This window comes from Hypanus sabinus, chromosome 7, assembly GCF_030144855.1.
Source record: "Hypanus sabinus isolate sHypSab1 chromosome 7, sHypSab1.hap1, whole genome shotgun sequence".
Classification (NCBI taxonomy): Eukaryota; Metazoa; Chordata; class Chondrichthyes; order Myliobatiformes; family Dasyatidae; genus Hypanus; species Hypanus sabinus.
In genome coordinates, this window is record NC_082712.1 from 91,606,066 (window position 1) to 91,626,244 (window position 20,179).

The window sequence follows — 20,179 nt, forward strand, 5'->3', positions numbered from 1 at the left end:
AAGCTGTTCACTGTATCTCAGCAAGTGCCTGTGACAATAATAAACCAAGACTTAATAATTGAAGCGATATTTAATTGCAGTGATTTAACGATATTGCCCAAGGACCTACTTAAAACTCAAATTGTTACTGATCAGTTAACATACAAATTCTTTCACATCAGCTTCCTTAAAGTCAATTGTATGCAAATAACAGGCAAAATAAAGATATGCAAGGGTTTGTAAAATAACATGACAAGAATTCCAGCCGAATTAACTGCAAAAGCCCAAAGTGCCTGACAACAAGGCCTGCACTAACCACGGACAAAGTTGGGAGAGTTCCTATGTACGTCGGTTCATGAAGATGCTCCCGCCTATGGCACATATCACAATGAGCCAGCAGCAGCTAAGCACCAGTGTTAGCCCAAGCAGGATGTACATAATGGTGGTCAGCCAGAAAGCAAAGAGATAGAGGGTTTTATCACAGTAGTTGGGTGATAATTTGTTGATATATTCTGGCTCATAGATGCTGTAAATCCAGACGTTACCTGGGGGTGGAGGAGAAAATAGTTATTAAGCAATGAACAACACGCAATACATTAACCTCCTAGTTTACTATAAACCATTCTTTATTATTATTCCGACATGACGAGATGAGGCCACCCTCAGGGTGGAGGAACAACACCTATTCCATCTGGGTAGCCTCCAACCGCCCCTCTTCTATTCCCCCTCTCTTACCTCATCTATTTGCCTATCCTTACCTTATTTGCCCATCACCTCTCCCTGGGTCACCTCCTCCTTCCCTTTCCCCTATGGTCCACTCTCCTTGATGACCAGATTCTTCCCTTTCCTACCCACATGGCTTCACTTGTCACCTTCCTGCTGTCCTCCTTCCCCTCTCTCCAACCCACTTTCTTTATTCTGGCATCACCCCCTTTCCTTTCCAGTCCTGAAGGGTCTCGGCCTGAATCGTTGACTGTTTATTTATTTCCACAGATGCTGCCTGACCTGCTGAGTTCTTCCAGCATTTTATGTATTGCTTTGCATTTCCAGCATCTGCAGAATTTCTCTTGTTAATAATTGTTGAATGCTTTTTAAGTTTATTTTATATAATTCTTTAGAATTGTTGAATGCTGGCTTTGCTACACCAACACACCACAGCAAATTCTTAATGAATTAAGCTCTTGATCCTGGAAAATGCTTCTGTTCACTGTTTTGTGAAGCTTCATACACAATTTTGTTAACTTCTGTGTTTAAGGTACCACTGCTGCAAAGAGTCAGTTCTCAGTGTTTATACCCTGAACATGCATGCCCACGACAGTAAACTTGAACTTTTGCCTACACCATTCCCAGTGAAGCACGTGGCATTGAAAGACAGGAGAGCCAAAATGGCCCCTTAGTCGAAGTTGGACTGATTCCACTTTCCAGGAAGATGGAGCTGCTAGTGCGTGATTATAGGCAGACATTCAGATCAGTACGAGGAAGGCTGTGAATGAGAGGGGGGGGGGAGAGAGAGGGGGGGGGAGAGAGAGGGGGGGGGAGAGAGAGGGGGGGGGAGAGAGAGGGGGGGGGAGAGAGAGGGGGGGGGGAGAGAGAGGGGGGGGAGAGAGAGGGGGGGGGAGAGAGAGGGGGGGGGGGGGAGAGAGAGGGGGGGGGGAGAGAGGGGGGGGGGGAGAGAGAGGGGGGGGGGGAGAGAGAGGGGGGGGGGAGAGAGAGGGGGGGGGGAGAGAGAGGGGGGGGGAGAGAGAGGGGGGGGGGAGAGAGAGGGGGGGGGAGAGAGAGGGGGGGGGAGAGAGAGGGGGGGGGAGAGAGAGGGGGGGGGAGAGAGAGGGGGGGGGAGAGAGAGGGGGGGGGAGAGAGAGGGGGGGGGGAGAGAGAGGGGGGGGGAGAGAGAGGGGGGGGGAGAGAGAGGGGGGGGGAGAGAGAGGGGGGGGGAGAGAGAGGGGGGGGGAGAGAGAGGGGGGGGGAGAGAGAGGGGGGGGGAGAGAGAGGGGGGGGAGAGAGAGGGGGGGGGAGGAGAGGGGGGGGGGAGAGAGAGGGGGGGGGAGAGAGAGGGGGGGGGAGAGAGAGGGGGGGGAGAGAGAGGGGGGGGAGAGAGGGGGGGGAGAGAGAGGGGGGGGAGAGAGAGGGGGGGGGAGAGAGAGGGGGGGGGGAGAGAGAGGGGGGGGAGAGAGAGGGGGGGGAGAGAGAGGGGGGGGAGAGAGAGGGGGGGGAGAGAGAGGGGGGGGAGAGAGAGGGGGGGGAGAGAGAGGGGGGGGAGAGAGAGGGGGGGGGAGAGAGAGGGGGGGGAGAGAGAGGGGGGGGAGAGAGAGGGGGGGGGAGAGAGAGGGGGGGGAGAGAGAGGGGGGGGAGAGAGAGGGGGGGGAGAGAGAGGGGGGGGAGAGAGAGGGGGGGGAGAGAGAGGGGGGGGAGAGAGGGGGGGAGAGAGAGGGGGGGGAGAGAGAGGGGGGGGAGAGAGAGGGGGGGAGAGAGAGGGGGGGGAGAGAGAGGGGGGGGAGAGAGAGGGGGGGGGAGAGAGAGGGGGGGGAGAGAGAGGGGGGGGAGAGAGAGGGGGGGGGAGAGAGAGGGGGGGGGAGAGAGAGGGGGGGAGAGAGAGGGGGGGAGAGAGAGGGGGGGGAGAGAGAGGGGGGGGAGAGAGAGGGGGGGAGAGAGAGGGGGGGAGAGAGAGGGGGGGGAGAGAGAGGGGGGGAGAGAGAGGGGGGGGAGAGAGAGGGGGGGGAGAGAGAGGGGGGGGAGAGAGAGGGGGGGGAGAGAGAGGGGGGGGAGAGAGAGGGGGGGAGAGAGAGGGGGGGAGAGAGAGGGGGGGAGAGAGAGGGGGGGGAGAGAGAGGGGGGGGAGAGAGAGGGGGGGGGAGAGAGAGGGGGGGGAAGAGAGAGGGGGGAGAGAGAGGGGGGGGAGAGAGAGGGGGGGGGAGAGAGAGGGGGGGGAGAGAGAGGGGGGGGGAGAGAGAGGGGGGGGAGAGAGAGGGGGGGGAGAGAGAGGGGGGGAGAGAGAGGGGGGGGAGAGAGAGGGGGGGGGAGAGAGAGGGGGGGGAGAGAGAGGGGGGGGAGAGAGAGGGGGGGAGAGAGAGGGGGGAGAGGGGGGGGGAGAGAGGGGGGGAGAGAGAGGGGGGGGAGAGAGAGGGGGGGGAGAGAGAGGGGGGGGAGAGAGAGGGGGGGGGAGAGAGAGGGGGGGGGAGAGAGAGGGGGGGGAGAGAGAGGGGGGGGAGAGAGAGGGGGGGGAGAGAGAGGGGGGGGAGAGAGAGGGGGGGGAGAGAGAGGGGGGGGGGGAGAGAGAGGGGGGGGAGAGAGAGGGGGGGGAGAGAGAGGGGGGGGAGAGAGAGGGGGGTGAGAGAGAGGGGGGTGAGAGAGAGGGGGGTGAGAGAGAGGGGGGTGCCCACAAGTATCACCGTACTTCCAGCACCAACAGATCATACTCACACTTTACTAATCCGCAGGCCTTTGGAACGTGGGAGGGAACCAGAGCACAGAGGGAACGCACGCAGACACTGGGAGAATTTACAAACGCCTTACAGGCAGCGACAGGAATTGAACCCCGATCGCCAGCACGGTTAAAACGTCACAGTAATTGTTGTGCTGCTGTGCCACCCTCCACTTGCTCTGAACATCAATGCCCTCGAATGCAAAATCCAACAAATTGTAGTGGATACGGCCCAGTCCAACACGGGTAAAGCCCTCCCTAGCCTCTGCATGAAGCACTATCACAGGAAAGCAGGGAGCCCACCATCCAGGATATCTCACTGCTGCACAGGAGCCTCAGGACTCACAGCACCACCAGGTTCAGGAACAGTTACTACCCCTCAACCATCAGGCTCCTGAACCAAAGGGGATAACTTCACTCGACTTTACCTGCCCTAACATTTCCGCAACCTATGGGCTCACTTTGAAAGATCCTTCATCTCATAATCTTGATATTTATTGTTTATTTCTTTATTATTTCTTTCTCTTTGCATTTGCACAGTTTGTTTTTACCCCCCACACACTGGCTGAATGCCCGAGTTGGTGCCGTCTTTCCTTGATCCTGTTACGGTCAATCATTCTGACCTGCTGCCCATTACACTACTGGTGTTTGGGGTAACAGTGAAGATGCTCCATCTCTGTCTGTCCATACCAAAACGTACAGATTAAAAAAAAGGATTCCTCATTGCTGGTTCCATAATAATTTTGTTTGACCAGTCAGGATTGTCCGCCCTGAGCTGAACCCCCAAGCCTAGAGGACCGGTGGACCACTCTTAGTCTGACCTCTACCCTTTGACCTGTTTGGCATGACTGACCCTACCAAGAGCCAAAGCATAAAGCCCAGACTCCAGCCAACATAGCTTCTCAGCCTTTTGCCTAAGATCAAGTGTTATTGTTCTATTATAAATTTATCAAGTAAATGAATCTCAGGATCGGGTATGGTGACATATCTGTACTCTGATAACAAATTTACATTGAACTCTATTCTGTGTTGTCACTATTTACCCCGACACAATGATCTGTTTTGGTGGCTCGCAAGACAAACTGGAGTCTCACCCCCCACTTGGAGTACTGTGCTCAGTTCTGGTTGCCTCACTACAGGAAACCATAGAAATGGTGCAGAGGAGATTTACAAGGATGTTGCCTGGATTGGGGAGCATGCCTTATGAGAATAGATTGAGTGAACTCGGCCTCTTCTCCTTGGAGCAACGAAGGATGAAAGGTGACCTGACAGAGGTGTACAGGATAACAAGAGGCATTGATCGTGTGGATAGTTGGAGGCTTTTTCCCCTCCAAGGCTGAAATAGCTGGCATGAGAGGGCACAGTTTTAAGGTGCTTGATGGTAGGTACAGAGGAGATGTCGGGGGTAAGTTTTTTTCTAACATGCAGAGAGTGGTGAGTGCATGGAATGGGCTGCCGGTGGCAGTGGTGGAGGCGGAAATGAAAGGGTCTTTTAAGAGACTCCTGGATGGCTACGTGGAGCTTAGAGAAACAGAGGGCTATGGGTAAGCCTATGTAGTTCTAAGGTAGGGACATGTTCGGCACAGCTTTGTGGGCCAAAGGGCCTGTATTATGCTGTCGGTTTTCTATGTTTTGCACTTTACCTCTCTGCAATAATAAACCAACTTTGATACTTCAGTGTTGAGTCTTTGCATCGAAGGAGCATCTTTCAATGACAAATGTTTTATCAGGAAAGATGTTGGCAGAAGTTTAACATGGGCATTATGCCATGAACTTGTATTTTAATCAACGTTCAAAAAGTTCAAAGTTATTATCCATGTACATACATGTCACCACATAAGATTAGCTTTCCTTCCACAGTCCAAAGATGTACACCTGAGGGTTAATAAGCTGTGGGGATGCTACGTTGATATCGGATGCTGGACAGCACTTGCAGGCTGAGCACCAGCACGTACACAAACCGTGTTGGTCATTGACACAAAAACAACGCACGTCATTCTACGTTTCAGCGCATGTGCAGGAAATAAAGCTAGTCAGCGTTGGAGGCTCCCCTCCCCACTTTCCAATGCACCCATGCAACTAAACACGCCACAAAAGCACCCTCACCACAGATAAACCAGACGAAGGAGAAGATCGAACACAAGGTCCACCACGCATTGCCCGATTTATGGGCCACTTCCATGGAGTTTTCCTCACTGGAGCCGCACGATTTCAGTGTCGTGATCACAAAGAAGATAGTAAAGCTCCCAGAGACAATCAGATAAATTGGTATGAGGTACTGCTTGGTACAAGAATGCAAATAGATTGCTCCTGCGTGAAAGAGGAGGATTAAAAAAAAGATTAGTTTTATTCAAATGTACAAGTGTGCATTAAAATTCCTTCTTTGCATGAGGCACAGACAGCAATTTGATTGCACAAACCAAGGACAGTTCATATATCTTGAGTACTCCAGAGTTCCCAGAATTCCATGTACAGCGTAAAGGAGGGTGAGAGGTGTACAAGACTTGAGGTGTAAATTGTGTGGATAGCGGTCCTGACAACCCCTTGAAACCCCTCCATAAATGCTGCCTGACCTGTCGAGTTCTACCAGCTGAGGGAGACAGAGGCAGCATGTACGCGAGTGTGGCTCTGGATTTCCAGCATCTGCAGGAATTCTTGAGTTTACAAATAACTGATTTCTTTTGCACTATTGTAATGAAATGAGCTCTATGAGTAGCAAACAAGACAAGTTTCTCACTGGACTTCAGGGCACATGACAGTAATAAACCAACCAATGTCATAATTATCACCAAAGATGGGATAAATTACGTTTGTTTGCCAAAGAGCAGAGGAGACGGAGACAGGTGCACAGCTTTTGAGAGTTAACATGGAAACAGAGATTGGAGGACCGCTTTGTTGAGCACAGACAGGGAGATGTGAAAGCTTTGGAGAGAGTACTGTAGATGCTGCCTGGATTAAAGGGCTTGAGCTATAAGGAAGTTGAACAAACTTGGGCTGTTCTGTCTGGAATGGCCGAGGGTGAAGGGAGACTACAAGATATCAGAGCAGAATTTGGCCCAACAGGTCTGCTCCACCATTTCATCGTGGCTGATCCATTTCCATCTCGGCCCCAAACACCTGCCTTCTCCCCGTGTCCCTTCATGCCCTGACTAATCAAGAATTAGCTTCTGCCTTAAATGCACCCAGTGACTTGGGCTGCACAGCCAGCTGTGGCAGGGAGACCTGACAACAGGTTTTCCCATGGGCCAACACCATTAAGCAAGGGGTCTGAGGACCCCAGGTTGGGAACGCCTGGAAAAGAGATTTCTAAAATTATGTGCAGTGGATAGCTGGTACATGGCAGCAGAGGCAGATATGATGGAGGAGTCTGAAGCTCCCAGATAGGTACGTGAATGTACAGAGATATAGAGACTGTGCTGGTAGAAGGGATTTGTTAGACAGTTAATTCATTCAGCACCATATCATGGATCGAAGAGCCTGCGCTATACTGTTCCATTTTCAAAGGATTCTGGACTTGATTGTTTCTCCTCTCTCCACAGATGCTGCCCGGCCTGCAGAACATTTCCTGCACTTGCTGCTTTGAAGCCAAACGCAACGGTGGCCGCACCCACTGGCCATGACAACGAATAATTTTGTTCACTCCGATAATCATTAAAACTGAGGAACAACTCACCGATCACGATGGAAGCAACCGCCATGGGGAGAGACAGAAGCTTTAAGCACACTGCGAAAAGAATTGCAAGCATTAGTCCATGTGTATACTGTACAGGTGGATTCTGACAGAAAACCGCCCCAGCAACGAGTTCATTCCATTCAAACATCCCCTCTTCTACAAGTAATGCCACATGCCTTCTTCAAAGGTAATGTCGCAGTAGTTATGGGGGATTTCAACATGCAGGTGAACTGGGAGAATCAGGTTGATGCTGGACCCCAGGATAGGGAGTTTGTAGAGTGCCTACGGGATGCATTCTTGGAACAGCTTGTACGAGAGCCAACCAGGGACAAGGCTATTCTGGATTTAGTGTTGTGTAATGAACAGGATTTGATAAGCGATCTTGAAATAAACGAGCCATTAGGAGGCAGTGACCATAATATGATGTTTTTATCTGCAATTTGAGAAGGATAAGGGCAGATCGGAGGTGTCAGTTTTGCAGTTGAACAAAGGAGACTATGGAGCCATGAGGGAGGAGCTGACCAAAGTTGACTGGACGGATATCCTAGCAGAAAAGACAGTGGAACAGCAATGGCAGGTATTCTTGGGAATAATACACAAGGTGCAAAATCGGTTCATCCCCTGGAGAAGGAAGGATTCAAAGGACGGAAAGAGGCCACAGTGGTTGACAAAGGAAGTCAGAGATTGCATAGCATTAAAAAAATGACAGAGCTAAGGAGAGTGGGAGGACAGATGATTGGGAAATTTTTAAGGAACAACAGAACTTAACTAAAAAGACAATATGGGGAGAAAAAATGAGGTACGAATGCAAGCTAGCCAGGAATATAAAGGAAGATAGCAAAAGCTTTTTTAGGTATGTGAAGAGAAAGAAGATAGTTAAGAACAATGTTGGGCCCTTGAAGAATGAATTGGGTGAAATTGTTATGGGAAACAAAGAAATGGCAGAAGAATTTAATGAGTACTTTAGATCTGTTTTCACTAGGGAAGACACAAGCAATCTCCCAGATGTATGGATGGGCCAAGGACATAGGGCAACAGAGGAAATGAAACAGATTGACATTAGGAAGGAAATGGTGATGAGAAGACTGATGGGACTGAAAGCTGACAAATCCTCAGGTCCGGATGGTCTGCATCCTAGGGTACTAAAGGAGGTGGCCCTGGAAATTGCGGATACATTGGTAATCATTTTCCAATGTTCCTTAGATTCAGGATCAGTTCCTGAGGATTGGAGAATGGCTAATGTTATCCCACTTTTTAAGAAAGGAGGGAGGGAGAAAACGGAGAACTATCGACCTGTCAGCCTGACATCGGTGGTGGGAGAGATGCTAGAGTCCATTATTAAGGATGAAATAGTGGCATATCTAGATAGCAGTGATAGGATTGGGCCAAGCCAACATGGATTTACCAAGGGTAAATCATGCTTGACTAATCTGTTGGAGTTTTTCGAGGATGTAACCAGGAAGTTAGATGGGGGAGATCCAGTAGATGTAGTGTACCTCGATTTTCAGAAGGCATTTGATAAGGTCCCACATAGGAGATTGGTGGGTAAAATCAAAGCTCAGGGCATTGGGGGGAAGACATTGACTTGGATAGAAAACTGGTTGGCAGATAGAAAGCAAAGGGTAGCAGTGAATGGGTGTTTCTCGGAATGGCAGGTGGTGACTAGTGGGGTGCCACAGGGTTCGGTATTGGGACCACAGCTGTTTACAATTTACGTCAATGATTTGGATGAAGGCATTGAGAATAACATCAGCAAGTTTGCTGATGATACTAAGCTGGGTGGCAGTGTGACATGTGATGAGGATGTTAGGAGAATTCAGGGTGACTTGGATAGGCTGGGTGAGTGGGCAGATACTTGGCAGATGGCGTTTAATGTGAATAAGTGTGAGGTTATCCACTTCGGGAGTAAGAACAGGGAGGCATTATTATCTGAACGGTGTAGAGTTAGGTAAGGGAGAAATACAAAGATATCTAGGAGTCCTTGTTCATCAGTCACTGAAGGTGAATGAGCAAGTGCAGCAGGCAGTGAAGAAGGCTAATGGAATGTTGGCCTTTATTACAAAGGGAATTGAGTACAAGAGCAAGGAAATCCTCTTGCATTTGTACAGAGCCCTGGTGAGACTACACCTGGAGTATTGTGTACAGTTTTGGTCTCCAGGGTTAAGGAAGGACATCCTGGCTGTAGAGGAAGTGCAGTGTAGATTCACGAAGTTAATTCCTGGGATGTCTGGACTGTCTTACGCAGAGAGGTTAGAGAGACTGGGCTTGTACATGCTGGAACTAAGGAGATTGAGAGGGGATCTGATTAAAACATATAAGATTATTAAGGGATTTGGACAAGATAGAGGCAGGAAATATGCTCCAGATGCTGGGAGAGTCCAGTACCAGAGGGCATGGTTTGAGAATAGGGGGTAGGTCATTTAGGACAGAGTTAAGGAAAAACTTCTTCTCCCAGAGAGTTGTGGGGGTCTGGAATGCACTGCCTTGGAAGGCAGTGGAGGCCAATTCTCTGGATGCTTTCAAGAAGGAGCTAGATAGGTATCTTATGGATAGGGGAATCAAGGGATATGGGGACAAGGCAGGAACCGGGTATTGATAGTAGTTGATCAGCCATGATCTCAAAATGGTGGTGCAGGCTCGAAGGGCCAAATGGTCTACTTCTGCACCTATTGTCTATAAAACAGGTGCTTGTCAAAGTCTGTTAGCATTTCAAAGGCCCAATGTACATTTACAATCAAAGAATGTATAAACTATATTGTTTGCTCACAAGTGACCACAAAGCAAGAAACCTGAAAGAACCCAATTAAAGAGAAAGACCGACACCCGATATGCAAGGGAAAGAAAACAAATCATATAAACAATAACATTCCGAACCGAAAACAAGTCCTCATGTCTGAGTCCCAGAATAGGCACAAAGTCTCGCCTATCACATTAGCAGGCACGGAGCACAGCATGGGAGAGTCTTCAGTGCAATGGAGTGACCATCACAGAGAGCGGGCGAAATCGGCTCCCAACACCCTGTCTTTCCAGTATCTCTTGGCCAGCAGGTCATTTGCACAAGTACTGGAGCAATAAAAACAGACTTACAGGCATCACATAAGCAGCATTCACAAGAAAAACCAATTAAACATAAGTATTAGCTGAAATATTGCAAGGATAATGGGGAACATTTGCTTACGTGTGAAAGATGGAGTGAGATCCTAATGAGTACTGTAAAGACTCAAACCACATTATCAAAGTACGTAAACAACTCAGATTCGGCCTCCCACCGGCAGCCACAAAACAAAGTAACGGCATGGGACCCGTTCAAAGAAAACATCAGGCACCCAAAGTGCAAAAACAGAACTGATTGTGCAAATGGCAAAAAGTGGGCGAGCAACGGGTAGAATTTCAAACATCACACCAGGATATTCTGGTCAGTTCCGCTCTCTGCTGCTTGTCCACTGCTGACCGTGAGGGCCATTCTTCACCGAAGTGTCGAAATGCACACCGATCAAAGCAGTCAAAAGTCAGGAAAGAAACAGAATCCAGGACACACATGCCACATGAACCCCAAAGTCATGAACGCTAGGCTTTCAGGACTCACTCTGTTCCAAACCTTACCAAACTCCCCTGGAGACGGCAAAGTGTCAGATTTGTGTTTTTTTTTTAAATTTCTTATGTCCAAGGGAGTAAAAACCTTTTATGTTGCATCTCTGTCGCAATGTATGAGAAATAGGGAACGAAAATCTGGGAGGATATTGCCCAAACGCTGTATACGTCACACACAAAATGCTGGTAGAACACAGCAGGCCGGGCAGATTTCAAATCTCTTTCTAGCTTTCCTTTCAGTTAGTCCTGATGAAGGGTGTCGGCCCGAAACGTGGACAGCTCTTCTCCCTATAGATGCTGCCTGGCCTGCTGTGTTCCACCAGCATTTTGTGTGTGTTGTTGTTTGAATTTCCAGCATCTGCAGATTTCCTCATGTTTAGACTGTATACATAACGGTTTTCTATACATGTACGGTCAGATATATGATCAGATCGATGTGTATTGATCAATCTGGTGCCTGGTGAAAGAAGCTGGCCTTAATGCTGCAGTCCGTTGGCAACTGACCCAAAAACACACCATTAAGATGTAAATCCCAGGTTCCTATCACAGGCAGCAGAATAATATTTGGAAGTAGTAGTACTAGAAGTTTAGTGAACCACCTGCTTGCTGGCACCATCAGCATTTACCAAGGACAGGGAGCTCAGTGCCAAGACTATCAATACTCTGAAGCATTTCAAGGCAAGGGAGGAGGTAGTGTTGGGTTATTCAGGCAGATAAATCCCCAGGGCCTGGCGGGATAAATGCCAAGTTATTGAGAGAAGCAACTGAAGAGATTGCTGGGGCCTTGACCAATATCTTTCCATCCTGCCTAGCCGCAGGTGAGGTCCATGACTGGCAAGTCGCTAACATTATTATATTGTTTAAGGAGGAACCCGCAAATAACCCTGGAAACTATAGTGTGGCGAGTCTCACCTCAATGGTGAGGAAGTTACTGCCGAGAATTCTTGGGGATGGGATTCACGAGCATCTGGAAAACCATGGCCTAATTAGGGAGAACCAGCATGGCTTTGTGTTGTCTTACCAACTTGATCGAGTTTTTTTGATGAGGGTAGAGCAGTGGATGTGGTCTAGATGGATTTTAGTAAGGTGTTTGACAAGGTCCCTCATGGGAGGCTCATCCAGAAGATTAAGATGCATGGGATCCATGGTGAATTGGCCTTTTGGATTCAGAACTGGCTTGTGCAGAGAAGACAGAAGGTGGGGGCTGGAGTTACCTTTTCTAGCTGGAGGTCTGCAATTAGTGGTATTCTGCAGGGGTCTGTACCAGGACCTCTGCTGTTTGTGATGGATGTAGATGACCTGGATGAAAATGTAGATTAGTACGTTTGCAGATGTTACAAAGGTTGGTGGTGTTGTGGGCCGTGTAGAAGACTGACAAAGAATACAACACAATATAGATCAGTTGCAGATATGGGCAGAGAAATGGCAGATGCAGTTTAACCCGGGCAAATGTTAAGAGTTGCACCTTGGTACGTCAAATGTAAAGAGACAGTACAGTGTTAATGGCAAGACTCTTTGCAGTGTTGATGAGCAGGGGTCCAAGTCAATAGCTTCCTTAAAGTGGCTACACAAGCCGATAAGGTGGTTGAGAAGGTATATGGCGTGCTTACTTTTATTTGTAGAGGCACTGAGTTCAAAAGTCAAGCAGTAATGTCGCAGCTTTGCATATGGTTCTGTTCACCCTGGAAGGAAGGATGTTGAGATTTTGTGGAGGGTGCTGCATGGGTGAGAGGGCATGTGCTACCATGAGGCTGGACAAACAAGCTGTTTTCTCTGAAGTGCCGGAGGCTGAGAGGAGATCTGACAGAGGTTTATCTATGCTTCTCATAATCTTAGAGTACGCAGGCAGTAGTTGGTGTTTCTCTCTGGGAGTGCTCGTGTTTATATAGTACCCCCCACCCAGCCCGTTCACCTGCTTTGGTCCTGTTTGGCTACCCTGCAGTTAAACTTTCAATGCTATGGGCTTACGTTTCTTCCAGCTAAATCGATACGTTCGTTTACGGAGTTGCCAGATGAGAACCGCGCTTCTAAAAATCTCATGCCTGCTTCGTGGTTGCCTGTGCCACAACCTCCCTGGTGCCCCAGTTAAGGTGGTGGCCTTCTCGGTCTTCACGTACCGAGACCAGTGACGGTGGATGATGCCTCCGCACCAGTCTGTGTTCTCGTAAATGAGTGGAGAGTTCACGGCATGTCTGGCCGACATAGTTCCTGTTGCACTCTCCACAGGTGATCCTGAACACCGCATTGCTTTTGTCGCATGTTCTTACTGATACCTTGGCTCCCAAGGCAAGCTTCCTTACAATACATTTATTTTAAGGATGCGTTACGTTTATTCTGCAGAGCAAGATACAACATAATTTGTTAATTTAAGTGTGTTGAATCCAGTGCTGCAAAACCCTTTTATGGCATTTATACCCTGCCTGTGTCTGCCTAGGACAAAACTTTAAATCATTTGGGATCAGCTGCTATAGGTATTGGAAGCTACCAGCCCCATCCCCATGTCCCACAGAGAACCAATTCAATGATACCTTTTACAGCTGGGTGGAGAGGGTGTTCCTTGATGGTCTGCAGGAGCGGAGTGCTTTCATGTTCCATGTTGTGCAGGAACTAGAAGGAAGGCAAGAGACAGAACACATTACTTCAACCTGGCCACCCCCACCCATGCCAGCCGGCGGTGTTGTGGCATCAGCGCCAGGCTTTGAGCCGCATGGTACCGAGTTCGAATCTGGCCAGCTCCTTGCATGCTTGCCATCACGCTGGGTTGCATGTCGAGCTAGCAACTCGGCCTCGTAAAAAAGAGTCAAACAGCAATTATCCTACCTGGTACCACCACTCCAAAGTCAGAGACAGTCACGTTAAAATTTATCATCGGAGTACATACTGTATGTTAACATACACTACCTTGAGGTTTTCATGCAGAAAAAACAATAGAATCTATGAAAAAATTATGAGATTCAGCATGTCATCTAAAACTTGATTAGACGCACAGTTCCCTGACTGGTTGCATCATGGATAGGCATGGAAAGACCAACGCACAGGAATGGAAAAGTGGCGGTTACAGCCCGGAGTCCACAAGAAAAGTGCACATCTACAAAGGTGCCACAGGAAAGCAGCATCCAACAAGTACCCCCACCATCCAGGCCACACTCTCTTCTCTCACTGCTGCTATTGGAAGGGTCCCCAGCCTGCCATGTTCAGTTATTGCCCCTCAATCCACCCACCACAACACTCTGATTCCACAAGCTATGCACTCACGTTGAAGCATCTCCTCAATATCATTTATTTGCCTGTGATTGGATTTGCACAATTTCTCTTCCTTCACACATCAGTCAGTCTTTGCGTGCAATTTCATGTCTTCTATTTTCTTTATTCTACTGTGAATGCCCATAAGAAAATGAATCCTGGGTGGTATATGGTGAGAGACACAAGCTTTGATAATAAATTTACTTTGAGTTAGACCAACGACCAATCTGTGAAAGGAAACAATGTGTGCAGACTCACAGGTTGGTTACTGACTGCTTTCACTCTTTAATGAACTATGGAAAAGGTTTTAGGACATTCATATTGGAGTCTTACAGCACTGAAAACGGGCCCTTCAGCCCAGCACACTTGTACTGACCATGTTGCCCAATGAACTAGTGTTATTTGTCTGCATTTGGCCCATAACCTGTTTCTACCTACCCAACTGTCTCTAAAATACTGTTAATTGTACTCACATCTACCACTTCCTCTGGCAGCTTGTTCCATATATGCACCGCCTTCCATGTGGAAAAAATTTGCCCCTCAGGTCCGCCTTAATTCACCCCCTACCCTACCCTGGGGGTGGGGGGGGGGAACACTGACCATTCATCTTGTCAGATCAGTAGCTGGGGATGAAGTAAAGAGCTGGGAGGAGATAGGTCGAAAAGCTGAAGGAGAGCAGAGTGGACCAAGAGAGAAAGGGAAGGACGAGGGGAACAGAAGGGAACAAGCTGATGGGCGGGTGAGGAGAAGAGAAGGGGTGAGAAGGGAACCAGACTGGGGAGTGGGAGAATCCAACTTCTAAAGTGCCACTTTACAAGTCTCTGGTTGGGCTACATCTGGAGCAGTGCAGCGTCTGAAATGCACTGCAAGAGCTGGTAGTGGAGGCAGATAAGAGATAATGAGGCTCTTAGATACTGTTGCAAAAGGGGCAGACAAGACAGTGATAAGGACATTGTGTGGGCAGAAGGAATTGGATAAGTCAGGCATTTAATTACTACTGGCCTGTTCCATGTTTACAGAACACCTCAATGTCCTGGTTGTACGGGCACCACAGTGACACTGCACTAACACCAGTGACTGGTGTTCAATCTCTTCCACTGTCTGTAAGGGGTTTGTACGTTCTCCCCATGACCACATGGGCTTCCTCCGGGCGCTCTGGTTTCCTCCCACATTCCAAAGACGTCCAGCTCAGGAGGTTAGTTGGTCACATGGTGTAATTGGGCAGTGGAGGCTCGTTGAGCCAGAATGGGCCTGTTACCACATCATGTTATATGACATGGGCGATCGTGATCTTCCCATGACCACAATCATGCTTGGCAAATTGTTCTACAGAACTGGTCTGCCATTGCCTTCTTCTGGCCAGTGTCTTTATAAGATAGGTGACCCCCGGCATTATCAATACTCATTGGAGATGGTCTGCCTGGTATCAGTGGTCGCATAACCAGGACTTGTGAAGAGCACCGGCTGCTCGTACCACCATCCACCACCTGCCACGACCATCCACATAACCCTGATTGGGGGGGTGGGGGGTCTAAGCAGGTGTACACCTTGCCCAAGGGTGACCTGCAGGCTAGCGGAGGGAAGGAGCGCCTCACACCTCCTTTGTAGAGATGTATCTCCACCCTTACCATGCTCTATCCCTAAATAAATCCCATTTTTCAATTCCTTTCTCCCCTGATCAATTCAATCTTGCCATAATCTAAACTAACCCTACTCATCCCAAAACAACATCACATTTGGTATCGCCTGCAAACTTACTTACTACATTAACAGGATCATACAAACCATGGTAAACACTGGATGCAGCACCAACCCCAGCATGGGCAGTCTTTGTTGATCAAAATAATTCTTTTTAAAGAGCTTTTAGACAATGATTCTGCATTGAATGCTGTTCAGGGAGTGAAAGCCTCCTGGCCTGGCACCCATTTATGCCAACTCTCACGTGTACAGGCTCAGATCTGCCAATAATTGGCTGCTACCTGTCCCTCACCTTTAGAACAGCCCACAAAAAGAACTCTTCTAAAGAAAGGCCTCTCAAGAACGAACAAGTCTGCAGATGCTGGGAATCCAAGCAAAACACACACACACAATGCTGGAGGAGCTCAGCAGGCCAGGCAGCATCTTGGAAATGAGTACAGTTGACGTTTTGGGCTGAGACCCTTCAGCAGGATTCTCAAGAAGGCAGCTTCCAGCATGCTGGAGTCTCAAGGTGTCAGGAATGAAAGGGTTAACACGCAAGGCCAGTTTGGGCCTGGACTCACTGGAGTTTAGAAGAATGAGAGGCCTAGTGAATATTGAAAGGCCTAGATAGAGCGGACATGTAGAGGATGTTTCCAGTAATGGGAAGAGAGCACGGCCTCAGAATACATGGACGTACCTTTAGAACTGATGAGGAGGAATTTTTTAGCCGGAGGGTGATGACTCTGTGGAATTCATTGCCATATACAGCTGTGGTAGCAAAATCACTGATGAAGTTGATGGGTTTCCAAATTAGTCAGGGTGTCAAAGGTTATGGAGAGAGTGGGGAGAGGCAGAAAATGGAGTTGAGAGGGGCGATAAAATTCACCATGATTGAATGGTGGAGCAGATTCAATAGGCCGAATGGTCCGATTCTGCTCCTGTGCATTATGGCTTCATCCGATAACCTCGCCCCACACCGTCAGAAACAGAAGCACCTCGACCGGCATCTAAACACTTCAACAGGTCCGAGCCATTCAGCCAGAATCCAGTCCCTCAGAGGCAGTTACCATAGTAACACACCCTCCACTGTGAGGGGCCCTCTCTAGTCCATAACCCAGAACCGCAGTGAGAAGACCATTTCTCACCCTTCAGGCCATCTAGTCTGTGACAAACTCTTATTCTGCCTAGTCCCCATTGACTCACAGCCAGCCTATAGCATACCCCTCCCATCCACATAACTACCCCTTATTCTCCTGTGCTCTGGGAAATAACATCCCCACCTGTTCAAACTTTCCCGACAACTCTGGCCCTCAAGTCCCAGCAACATCCTTGTAAACTTTCTCTGCACTCTTTTGATCTTGCTGATACCTGCCCTGTAGGTAGGTGACCAGGTGTGCACATCTTACTCCAGATTCAGCCTCGCCAATGTCTTGTACAACTGTGGTTTACATTTATTACCAGTGCTTACTTAAATAAATGACCTTGCTAAATAGTTCAAGCAAAGAGAAAAATAATGTTGTAATGGGGTAGAGAGCTGAAGAAATATCATAAGATGTTGGTAACTAGGCTGGTTTTAACAAACATGAGGGGGGGGGGGAATACGGAGCCAGAGAGGTTTAAGGAGGCAATTACAGACAACCAAAGGTAGTAGAGGGATGAAAGGTCAGATCATAGCAGGCAGCATGACAATATTATGGCTCAGTGACAGAGTTCAGAATTCAGTCCCAGCATCCTCTGTAAGCAAGTTTGCACATTCCTTCCCGCGACAGCATGGGTTTCCTCCCACGGGCCAAAGACGCACCAGTTAGTAGGTTAATTGATCATTATAAATAGTCCTGTGATTAGGCTAGGGTTAATTGGGTGATTGCTGGGCAGCACGGCTTGAAAGGTCTATTCCGTGCTGCATCGCAATAATAAAAAGTACAAGTGGATTGGGGTGGTGGGGGTGGGGGGAAGAAGATCATCAATTACACTGCATGACAGTACACTGAGATGCAGGCAATGAAGAAAGAGCACGTTTAAGGGGGCTTTGACCGAAAACCAATTATTTATCTAGTGATACAGCACAGATTAGGCACTTCCTGCCCAATGAGCCACACTCCTCAGCCAACCGACAACCCAATCATGGGACAATTTACACCAACCAATCAGGAAGAGGTTAGAAGGGGTTAGAGTCACACAGCATAGAGACAGGCTACGTGCCAACCAACATGACTGCAATCTAGAGGCTCCCAACTTGGGGTTGATAGATCCCTAGCTTAATGGAATTGGTCCATGGCATAAAAAAAGGGTTGGGAGCCCCTGCAATAAACTCTTCCTATCCACGTACCTGTCTAGGTGGCTCAGCCTCTTCTTCTATTAGCTCGTTCCACACTCTGACAACCGTCTCCTCAGGTTCCTATTAAATCTCTCCTCTCCCACCCCAAATATATGTCACCATGGAAATTCCACAGGGAAATTAATCTCAGGGTTTTACATGCATTTTGATCATCAATTTGCTTTGAACACAAAGCTATGTCCTCAAGTTCTCGATTCCCCACCCCTGGGAAAAAGACTGTGCACACACCCCATGTCCCTCAAGATTTTATACAGATTATCACTCATTTTTCCACACTGCAAGGAATAAAGGTCAAACCTGGCCTACCTCTCCCTATAACTCAGGACATCTAGCCCCAGCAACACCCCTTACAAATCTGCTCTACACACTGTTCCGCTTAATGCCATCGTTCCTACAACAGAACTAAACACGGTATTCCAAATGTGGGAGGGGTGGAGGGGTGGCACTGCACAAGATCAGAATAAGCTGCAGTAAGTTGTAAACTGGGTCAGCCCCATCACGCCATTAGCCCCCCAGGCATTCAAGGAGCTGTGCCTCAGAAAAAGGCAATACCCATCATTAAGGATCCCCACCACCCAGGACATGCCCTCTTCTCATCACCTGCCACTGGAAAGGGGGTACAGAAGCCTGAAGGCACACACCCTCAACGACTCAGGAACAGCTTCTTCCCCCCTGCCATCCGATTTCTGAATGGACATTGACCCCATGAACACCACCTCACTACTTTTTCCTCTTTCTGGTCTGCTTATTTGACATACTTCTTTCTGTAGTTCAGAATTGTTATTATATATTGCAATGTACTGCTGCCACATTACAAACTTCAGGGCATATACCGGAGATATTAAACCCAATTCTGATTTGGGGATTTTAGAGAGGAGTTTGGAATTTTCAGTGTACTTTGACAGTCAAAAAATTGTACAAGGTTAAAAAGAATCCTACTTGGAGTGACGGAGACTTGCGTAATATGAGAGGCAGAGCGTGGACGTCAGAACCTCCAAACAAGAGGGTGGTAACAAGAGGGCGCATCTCTCTGCCGAGAATCTTGGCAGAACTCAGTGGGCCAGGCAGCATGTATAGAGGAGAAAATATACATCAGCACAGCATTCTGCATGTTCTATAACTCAACTCTACATCGGACACTCCATCGTCCTTCGAGACAGAACTCCTCTATCGAGTGGGTGGTGGGGTGGAGATATGTCTCTACCAAAGGAGGTGTAAGGCGCTCCTTCCCTCCGCTAGCCTGCAGGTCACCCTTGGGCGAGGTGTAGCACCCACTTACCCCCCAACCCACCCTGATCAGGGTCACATGAAGCCATGGGAGCAGGTGGTGGATGGTGGTACGGGCAGCCGGTGCGGATCACAAGTCCTGGTTATGCGACCGCTGACATCAGGCAGACAATCTCTGAAGAGTGTTGATAATGGCTGGGGTCACCCGTCTTGTAAAGACACTGTCCAGATGGCGGCAATGGCAAATCAGATCTGTAGAAAAATTTGCCGAGAACAATGGGAAGACCGTGATCGCCCACGTCATATGACACCGAACATAACGAACGAGCGTCTGTCGGGGTCTCCCGCATCAGCCGTCTCGCTAGTAGATACGCATTAATAGCTTGGACTATGTAAGGCAACTTTTTTTTTGTATTTTGCCTCTACCTGTCCTGTTTTGTGTAATTTTGTTCAAAGTTTAAAGCACCCGGTTCTATATTTCTTCCCTGTCCAAAATTCAATAGCGGTTTAGCAGACGACATCGTGTCCTAAGTAAATCGTAAATAAGGTGGCTGGCTGGGTAGAACGACGCGTCTATCCACTGGAGTGAAGTTAATTTTGGGTCAGGACTTTTGAGAATTAACTGCCATAAGATTTAAATAACCTTTGAAAACGGAATTTCCAATTCTGTCGGGCAGGGCGGAGTGTAAAGGCGTACTTACCTTCTTGGTGGCGAGTCAGGAATCGAACTTGTTTCTTCTCAGAGTGAGGGAACAGTCTGAACTAAAAGCAGGAACTACTGCGACATGGACCCATTTAAGGTGCCCTGCGGCCAATTGGACGAAGAGGTGGTCGATTGGTGTTGCTTAAGGAGGGCTGGACTTTTTCCAATTCTGCCGAACAAGGAGGAAGTTTTTAAAAAGCCTTTCGCTCACAAGACAATTTGAGAGATATCAACATCATCTTGCAGCCTACTTCCTGTATTCAGCGGTTTGCATCAATTCGTCGGAGACTAGAAGACTCAGCGACCGTTCTATGTTAGGAAGCGTCTC

General features: G+C 48.6%; 1 protein-coding gene across 2 annotated transcripts; it reads right to left on the bottom strand.

The window, feature by feature from the left end:
• Nucleotides 1-51: 51 nt before the first annotated feature.
• LOC132396988 (transmembrane protein 272-like) lies at nucleotides 52-20,117 on the bottom strand. 2 transcript variants are annotated; one of them, XM_059975162.1, is made up of 5 exons: nucleotides 19,850-20,117; nucleotides 13,189-13,267; nucleotides 7,070-7,120; nucleotides 5,503-5,706; nucleotides 52-524 (listed from the first exon to the last, which is right to left on the bottom strand). In XM_059975162.1, exons 2-5 carry the CDS (start codon nucleotides 13,253-13,255, stop codon nucleotides 319-321), a joined length of 528 nt encoding a protein of 175 aa, XP_059831145.1. In that variant the 5' UTR covers nucleotides 13,256-13,267; nucleotides 19,850-20,117; the 3' UTR covers nucleotides 52-318. The 2 variants fall into 2 exon arrangements, with proteins under 2 accessions (XP_059831145.1, XP_059831146.1); XM_059975163.1 differs by lacking the exon at nucleotides 19,850-20,117 and adding an exon at nucleotides 9,944-10,132.
• Between the last annotated feature and the right edge of the window lie 62 nt (nucleotides 20,118-20,179).

Coding starts and splice junctions, on each gene's coding strand:
- LOC132396988 (XM_059975162.1), bottom strand. CDS start 13,255: ATGGAACATGAAAGCACTCCGCTCCTGCAGACCATCAAGGAACACCCT. Junction 7,121..13,188: donor TCTCCACCCAGCTGTAAAAG/GTATCATTGAAT, acceptor TTCTTTTCGCAG/TGTGCTTAAAGCTTCTGTCT. Junction 5,707..7,069: donor GGTTGCTTCCATCGTGATCG/GTGAGTTGTTCC, acceptor TCTTTCACGCAG/GAGCAATCTATTTGCATTCT.